The 9,315-nt window shown below is 50.3% G+C and overlaps 1 protein-coding gene across 1 annotated transcript; it reads right to left on the reverse strand.

Annotated features, from left to right (window-relative positions):
• Window positions 1-4,864: 4,864 nt before the first annotated feature.
• LOC109743543 (disease resistance protein RPM1-like) lies at window positions 4,865-9,097 on the reverse strand. The gene is made up of 3 exons (XM_020302647.2): window positions 6,389-9,097; window positions 5,749-5,853; window positions 4,865-5,155 (listed from the first exon to the last, which is right to left on the reverse strand). The coding sequence occupies exons 1-3, from the start codon at window positions 9,095-9,097 to the stop codon at window positions 5,048-5,050; spliced, it is 2,922 nt and encodes a 973-aa protein (XP_020158236.2). The 3' UTR covers window positions 4,865-5,047.
• Between the last annotated feature and the right edge of the window lie 218 nt (window positions 9,098-9,315).

A 9,315-nucleotide genomic window follows, 5' to 3' on the forward strand; every position in this document is an offset into this window, starting at 1 on the left:
CTTGAACGTGTCTCGCAGTTCAACATCTCTTCGAATTCATAGGTTAAAAATAAGTATGAATAGTACAAATTTTTTGCATTTCGAAAAGAAAGGAGCCTCCCCAGTTCCATTTCTCAGAATGAAATCATATGCAAACTGAATACTACTACATTGAACTATACACAACTCAGCCAGGATTCACCTTGCGCATATCGCCTCCTCAGAGATCAGCTTGTGTGCCGCCTCATGTATAGTGCAGACGAAATCTAGTTTCTTACGAATTTCCTTATTTGCCAGGCACAGTTGCAAACAAAGCCATACATTTCACATTTCCATGGTGAGTAATTTTCCTTTTGTACCTACTGTTCAAGCACCTTGGCATACAAAATATAACTCCAGATATGACAACACAAACATATAATCAATTGTAAGAAACCAATTCACCATCCACAGAAATTCAGTGACAAACACGATTGGTTGAATGAATTTGTGATGCACCACAAATGAAGCATTTCTCTGCCGTCTCTTGGTAACAAGCAAGACTAGATAAAAAATAGGCAATCCATCTTCAACATAAATATAAGAGCAACTCCAAAGGGCCGACCCATTTCATCCGCCTGCGTCCGTTTTGGTCGGCGCGGACAAAAGTGGCGGCCCAAGCGCCGACCCAAACCCAAATCACGTCCGCGTCGCGTCCGCGCCGACGCATTTGCGGCCCAAATTTGCGCCCCAAATGCGTCGGCGCAGACGCCGAACGGACGCTTCGCGCGCCTTCTCGCTATCCGTCGCGTCCCCACATGGCGGCCGTCCAACTACCCGCTGCCCACGCGGTCAGCTTAATTTATGACGACGGACCCACGCGTCAGCGACGGCGCTCGTCGTTTTTAAGCCGACCGTGCGGCGGGGCCGTCCTCATCCAAACTCGCCGTCCACATCTGCCATCCTTTGCTCCCTCGTCGCTGGCAAACCCTAGCCACCACAACCACAGCGAGATGGGCCTCTTCTCCGGCGCCAGCGGCAGCAAGGCCAAGGGCAAGTCCCCCGCCACCCCTTTCCCCCCAGAGTTCCTCCCACCTCCGCCGGCCCCGGCGCCTCGCCGGCAGAGGCAGTGCGTGAACGTGCCAGTGCACCAGGCGGAGTGGCACTGGCAGCACCGCCAGCCTCTGCCGTATCCGGACGTGACGCTGCCGCACGATTGGCATCTGGATCCAGATAGGATCCCAGTGCCGGCGGCGCCGCGGACGGCTCGTGCTCACGCGGAGGAGGTGCGGCGCCGGCGGGGGCTGCTGACGCTGGAGCAGCGCCGCGACCAGGCCTACGCAACCGACTCGCCCAACTGGGCGAGGTGGTTCGCCTTCGAGTAGGAGGAGGCGAGGCGACGGGGCGTGCGCGAGGTCGACCGGAGGTCGCCGCCACCGGCGCTCGTCGTCCGCAAGGAGGACCAGGCGGCGGAGGACGCCTACCAGGCGGCCCTTGCGGCTATCTACCGGGAGAGCGAGGAGGACGAGCGGCGCAGAGCGGAGGCGGAAGAGGAGGCTCGGTACGAGGCGGCAATGGCGTAGGCCATTGCCCTCTCCGCGGCGGGCGACAGCGTGGTGCCGCCGGTGGCCCCGCCGTCCCCCATCAAGCCGGAGCCGCAGCCGGAGCCCGAGCCCATTGCGCGCTTCTCCTAGATGGAAGTGGTGCGCGAGTGAGTGTCCGTGCCACCGGTTTGGATGGGGGCGACGCCGGCGCAGGAGCAGGCGTACCTCGAGATGTGGCGCCAGTATTGTCACAAAAGATTTTCATTGGACCCGATGCACTAGGTATGACACCTAGATCGGATATGAACTCCTTCATCCAGACTCCTTCATTTGCTGCTTCCGAAGCAGCGATGTACTCCGCTTCACATGTAGATCCTGCCACAATGCTTTGTTTAGAATTGCACCAACTGACAGCTCCACCGTTCAATGTAAACACGTATCCAGTTTGCGATTTAGAATCGTCCGGATCAGTGTCAAAGCTTGCATCGACGTAACCATTTACGATTAGCTCTTTGTCACCTCCATAAACGAGAAACATATCCTTAGTTCTTTTCAGGTATTTCAGGATGTTCTTGACCGCTGTCCAGTGATCCACTCCTGGATTACTTTGGTACCTCCCTGCTAAACTTATAGCAAGGCACACATCAGGTCTGGTACACAGCATTGCATACATGATAGAGCCTATGGCTGAAGCATAGGGAACATCTTTCATCTTCTCTCTATCTTCTGCAGTGGTCGGGCATTGAGTCTTACTCAACTTCACACCTTGTAACACAGGCAAGAACCCTTTCTTTGCTTGATCCATTTTGAACTTCTTCAAAACTTTGTCAAGGTATGTGCTTTGTGAAAGTCTAATTACATGGATCCCATCTCAGATTTCTGGCCTCAAGCCATTTTTGGGAATCTGGGCTCACCATCGCTTCTTCATAGTTCGTAGGTTCGTCATGGTCCAGTAACATAACCTCCAGAACAGGATTACCGTACCACTCTGGTGCGGATCTAACTCTGGTTGACCTACGAGGTTCAGTAACAACTTGATCTGAAGTTTCATGATCATCATCATTAACTTCCTCACAAATTGGTGTATGTGTCACAGGAACCGGTTTCTGTGATGAACTACTTTCCAATAAGGGAGCAGGTACAGTTACCTCATCAAGTTCTACTTTCCTCCCACTCACTTCTTTTGAGAGAAACTCCTTCTCTAGAAAGATTCCAAATTTAGCAACAAAAGTCTTGCCTTCGGATTTGTGATAGAAGGTGTACCCAACAGTCTCTTTTGGGTATCCTATGAAGACACATTTCTCCGATTTGGGTTCGAGCTTATCAGGTTGAAGCTTTTTCACATAAGAATCGCAGTCCCAAACTTTAGGAAACGATAGCTTTGGTTTCTTGCCAAACCACAGTTCATATGGCATCGTCTCAACGGATTTCGATGGTGTCCTATTTAACGTGAATGCAGCCGTCTCTAAAGCATAACCCCAAAACGATGGTGTCCTATTCAACGGATTTCTTGTCAAGTCGGGCAGTTGCCGAGGCAGCGTGGGGAAGCGGAGACGCCCACGTCCAATCAACCACCACGCGTCGACCAAGGCCGCAGGCTGTTGGGGCCCGCGGCGCTCCGTACTTGACCTTTGGCTTCGCCTCGAAGCCAAGCCTGAGCGCGCCTTGGGCCCGAGGGCTACTGTCGGCGTTCTGGGGACGGGGGTCCCCAGACTTGCCTGCCTGCGGCCCACGTCGTGGCTTTGCTAGCAGGCATGTACGGCCCATCTTCGTCAACAAGGCATTCAAGATCCTCGCGAGGGGCCAAGCCTCGCGAGGCGAACGACGCAAGACCTCCTCAGGAGCGGCCTCGCCAGGCAGGTTCGCGAGGGGCGGAGAGATCAAGGCAATGCAAACCTCGCGAGGTTCTCCTGACGTGAGCCATGAGGATCGAGACCAGGCGGGTGCCAGGCGGGCGCCAGCGCGCGCAGCGTCCTTGTTTCCTCTTTGGTGCAAAGGAGGCAAGCGCAGGCGCGGAGTACCGAGGCATCAAACAAAGGTTTCCATATCAGTGCAACGAGACCAAGACCAGCAGGACGACACGACGGAGGTCACCATGGAGCCCAAGGCGGCATCACCGCCAGAGCCTTTTGCAGGCGAAGACCGCTTTTGTCAGGATAAGTTGTACTAGTTGTCCCCTTTCAAATTTGCCGTTGTTGGCTCCCTTCCCGCTCAATATTTGGGGAGAGGACCAGGGCCTATATAAGTAGGACTAGTCACCATAGTAGGGGGAGAGGAGACCGGGACGAAGCCTGATCTCATCTTGAGTAATCCTCACCCACACAAGTTCGCCAAGCACAAGAACACCTCATCCTCAGGAGGCTGTTCTTCCCCCTTTGTACTGTTCATCCTCAGCCCAAGAGGCAATCCACCACTACACTGGAGTAGGGTATTACACCACAACGGTGGCCCGAACCAGTATAAATCTTGTGTCCCTTGTGGGCGAGTTCGTTTAGTTCGTTCTTGAGATGTAGCAAGCTAGGACGTGGATCGGTAGGGGGGAAATCTTCGTGCGCACCCCAGTGTTCGAACCTTGAGGGTTTTGCCGGAACCCGTGATCCGACAGCTGCAGTACCTCGCCATCACCCGTCCCGAGTTAGCGTATGCCGTGCAACAGATCTACTTGCATATGCACGATCCGCGCGTCTACCATCAGAACTTGATCAAGCACGTGCTTCGCTATGTTTGCGGGACGCCCTCACTCGGCTTGCACCTGCGCGCCTCGTCCTGCTTGGATCTCCGTGCCTTCACCAACGCTGACTAGGTCGTCTGCCCTGACACCCGCCGTTCAACCTCCGGCTTCTGCATCTAACTCGGTGACGCGCTGGTTTCCTGGTCTTCGAAGCGGCAAGCCACTGTTTCCCGCTCCAGTGCCGAAGTGGACTACCGCGGCGTCGCGAATGCCATCGCCGAATGTGTTTGGCTACACCAACTCCTCGGTGAACTCCGTGCACCGGTGACCAAGGCCACGCTCGTCTTCTGCGGCAACGTCTCATCTGTGTACCCCTCGGCGAACCCTGTCTACCACCGGCGCACCAAGCATGTGGAGCTGGACATCCACTTTGTTCGAGAGCTATTTGCGTTCGGCGAGTTTCGTGTCCTCCACATCCCCACCAAGCAGCAGCTTGCCAACGTCATGACCAAAGGACTGTGTACGGACATTTTTCTTCAGTACAGGTCCAGTCTTTGCGTCACCCCAGCGACGTCACAACTGTGGGGGGTATTATACTGTCGGGATTGCTAAATCTCAGTCGATTGAGACTTAACGAAGTCTCACTCGATGCTATGTCCATGAGATATTACGTGAAGATCCGTGCAAGAAATATTTTTTTCTTTTTTCTTTTCTCTTTCTATATGTTGTGTCACTTGACTAAGACTTGGTACATACGTCAGCGAATGTGCCCGTTGTGTGTGTGCGCGCGTGGGTAGCGCACGATGTGAGTAGTGGCACACGATCTCTCTCGGGCGTGGTCTCTGTAAACTGTATATATGCCCGGCCGATGAGCCTAATGAAAGTGTGTTGAATCTCCTAATCCATCTCCCCCTATTACAGCAAGCTGGACGGAGTTCTTCCACGCAGCAAACATGGAGGAAGGAAAGATATAGGCCTTTCCCTTCAGACGCAAAGGCAAAGCGTAGATTGTGTAGCAGACTTCTTGTTTATAATGCTTTTGTGCCATGTTGGTTTGTCTTTCCTTGTGGATTACTTTATATTACAAGTATTACGGATCGCCCATCTGAACTACTATAAGTATTAATGCAGATAACCTTATCTTTGTTTCTCTTTCGATCGATTTATGGTACTCAATATAATGGTTACCAATACCCACAGAATTCTCGGGCTTCTTGCGCCAACGGGTCATCTAGTTGTAGAAAGCTCAGAACCTACAACTGTACAATCAAGCTAAGAACCTACAACTGTTGTCCGTACTGTCGACATGGCATCATCCAATAACAAGATAAAGCTAGAAGACCAGCTCCGTACAGATAAATCCACTCGAGAAAGCAAGAAAAAAGATAATATTGTAGATGTAGCTTTCACAGCCATGCATATTGTTGATGAAAAAAAAAGGAAAACACAAAACATCTCATATCCGTGGGTGCGTCCTTTTGGCATCCCCAACAAAGGATTAAAACAGCACTAAATGAGAGACGCACTACAAAAAATGATTTGCATCTCCAACTAGCAACCCCTGAAAATTCTAACCTTTCTCTCATTTCCCCCTTCCCTTTCTCTCTCTTCCTCCCCCATTACTTGAGAGCTTCCAGGTTTCGCTGGCTCCCCTCTCCACTTCCTCCAGCGGCGCTGCTCCTGTAGATAATAGATGTAGATTAGTTTGGGCCTTTGTGCTGTTGTTCGGCATGATGCCGTCGTCTGGCGAGATGCCGTCGGGTGTTCAGGCATGGTTGCTCGCAAGCAGCGCCTGGTGGTCACCGGCATCGCCATCCCCAGTTCCTCCATGGCGGAGGCAAGGAGATGGGGGCGGATTTGGTGGCAGCCCGTACCTGAATAAGCTCGTGGCGGCGGTGGCGCATGTCGACGGTCAGTTCTTCTTCGTAGTTCCTGCTCGCCGAGGTGGCGGTGAGGTGCGTGGTGGAAGATGTAGCTGTTGCATGCGCTCCCGTTGCCCCGCCTCGTTGGATCCTAGCTTTCCACGAGGTTGGAGTCTATCCGTGATATGTGTGTAATTTTCTGTTTTCTTAGGGTCTTGTCTGTAAGATGCACTGTCACACTGCTTTGACTTAATGCGGTGCTGGGTTCTTCCGGATTCTTCTCTTGTTCAAAAAAAAAAAAAAGAACTAGCAACCCCAGCCTGCACTCACTAAATAACCACAACCCGTCTCACATGGTTAATTTTCATCCAGTCGTCATCGCGTTCCTTTGATTCCTCATTTATCTGAAGCTTCCGTGTCAGCTCTTCAGAAATATTGTGCAACTCCAGGTACTCGAGGGTTCTAAGATGCTCGATGCCATGAGGAAGATCGTCCAATGCTGGACAGTCTCTGAGAATTAGGTCAACAATGTTTTCCATCGCACCTTGTTCAATTGCAACTCTGTTGAGATTCGGAGCACCCCATATCCCTAGTGCTTTGAGTTTTGGAAGTGACGTTGCATGGAAGTGTAGCTCCTTTCCATCATAAGCCGTACCAAGGACAAGTTTAACTAAGCCATGCAAACCCAAGAGGCACGCAAAAGAATCTTCATATAATTTGGACCAACACAAAGCTAAATCAGTGAGGTTAATAAGTTTAGAACTGGATGAGACGAACTGAGGTAGAGTTCTTTCATCCAGCTGCGCATATATCTCAACTTTTGAAACAGTTGGAGGTAAGTGAAGTGCCTCCAGTTGCAGGACTTCCCTTTGATCAAGTGCAAAGATTCCTACATGAACAAGATGAACCATTTTCGTGATCGCCCCACACAAATCTGCACAATGACCACTCCTGACTTTACTGATACCAAAAGTTCTTAACTTGGTTAAGCATCCTAGCTGACATAGCACTTCGCTGTTGGCTTCGATATATTGCAGGGCTAGCAAGTCGGTCAAATTGCCGATACCCTTGGGCACCTGGATCCCATCAAAAACAACAAATCTCCCGTAAGCTCCAGCTGGAACAGTAATCACAAACAGGTATTTCAGTTTCCGAAGTGTGGCCACTTCCACTGGAAGTGCCGATAGCATCGCCTTGCAAGCATCCAGGACTTCCAGGTTCTGTAACCTCCCTATTTCTTTTGGGAGATATTCAATATGAGTATCTCGAAGACCTAGAAAGCGTAGATTAAACAAGTTGAAGACCATCTTGGGTAGTCTCTTGATTTGAACTCCTTGCAGATCCAATGTTGACAGCAAGCTGAAAGGTTTGAGGAAAGCCTCTAGAGAATCTGTTCTCAGATGACTGTCAAAAACATGCAGAGAGCGTAGACTTGTTGCACTTGACAATATGGTCAGTTGTTCCCCGTTTGTACCCTGAATTGACAGGCGACGCGTATTCTCGGTAGAAAAAGGCCTTGAGCCATTGTAATATTGACAAAAGGATTCCTCTTCTGATTTAGCGAGAGCAAGAACACGGATAATGTCATGCATTCGGCACCTGCGAACTCGGCCATACGAATTCCGCTGGACCACCTGCAGTAGGCTTCTGTTTACAAGTTCGTAAATGTAGCCCTCTGCCACTTCCTCCAATGATTTGCTCCCTGCTTCTTTAATGAATCCAGCTGCAATCCAATGCCTGATTAACCTTTTCCTTCCGAATAGACGACCCTCTGGAAATATTGTGCAGTGCAGAAAACAATTCTTCAGATCAGTTGGAAGGTCCTCCAAGCTGACTTTCAGAACAGTGTTAACATCGACGATCACATTATTACTGAGCTGCGACTCTAACTCCTCGTATAGACTTTCCCACTGACTGTAAGTTGGATGCCGGCATGACAATAAGCGGCCTACACAAGCAATAGCAATTGGCAAGCCACCACACTTATTCAGAAACATCTGAGCTAAATTTTCTAGTTCGTCTGGGCATGTTTTGTTGTCATTGTTCCAAAAGACTTCATTGCAAAATAACTGCCACGCATAATCTCTTTCCAATGGTTCGAGTTTGATTGTACAGCTTTTTGTTGCCAGCAATGCTACCTCCTGAATTCTAGTGGTGATAACAAATCGACCACTGCTTTCTGCAGGAAATGCATTCCTAATCTTAAACCAGACATCCACATTCCAAACATCATCTAGAATTATGAGATAATTTGAACCCTCCAGATGATTATGGATTACCTCAACCAAGCTTCTGTTTTCATTGGCGACACTATTTGTGATACCCAATTCACTTGCAATCTTTTTCAACAAGTCTTCAACTTGGTAGCTACTTGATACACTTATCCACACAGAAATATTAAAGTCCATCTTCACGGCCTTGTACACATGATGAACCAAAGTGGTCTTACCCACACCTCCCATTCCCCAAATAGTTGCAATTTTGCTTCGTGGCTCCTCCAAATCACCCACGAGCCAGTGCATCAGCTTGTCCTTGTTCTTCTCAATGCCCACAAGATCCTCTCCCCTCACAAGGTTCAGAGAATGGTCAGCAGATCCAGAGTGGCCACCGTTCCTTCCCTCTCTATCCATCTCTCTCATGTTGTAGCGGACCTTTCTCCTGTCTGCACTCTGAAGCCTGCCCTTGATATCCTGAAGCTTTTGTGTCAAACGATGCCATGCCTTGATGTGCTTGACCCTCTTCTTCATCTTCTTAGTGAATCCACCATGCTTGTCTTCCAGCTTGTAGGTGAACTCGTCGACCACGTCCTCAATCTCGAAGGCGAAGCCCCTGATCTTGTTGACAAAAATACGGGTAGTCTCATCGGTGTCCTTGAACCGCTCCGCCCCTTGGAGGTAGGCATGCATGCTCTCCAGCTCCTCCTTGGCCTCACGGATCTCGCCGAAGAGGCCCCTGAGGGCAGATGCCTCGTTGCATAGCAGGGATGCGCCGAAGGTTGCTGCCTCTTTTGCTAAGGCAAAACCGAGCTTGGCAATCAGCAACGCTACAACGCCCTCTGCCATAGTGGATCGATCTGTGTTCTCGTCTAAGAACCTGGGTGGAGTTTCAGATGGAGCTGGTGTAACCGTGTGTTCTTCCAAGTTTTTAGGTGGTCATGTGATGAGAAGTCCTCAGAGGCTTCTTTTCCAAGCTACAGTCTGGTCTCGCAGAGATCTAGTGTAGTCAATGTGCTCAACCAAGTCGCAATTGTATATATGCTCCTCTCATGAAAAATAGTTGA

Source organism: Aegilops tauschii, chromosome 3, assembly GCF_002575655.3.
Source record: "Aegilops tauschii subsp. strangulata cultivar AL8/78 chromosome 3, Aet v6.0, whole genome shotgun sequence".
Taxonomy (NCBI): Eukaryota; Viridiplantae; Streptophyta; class Magnoliopsida; order Poales; family Poaceae; genus Aegilops; species Aegilops tauschii.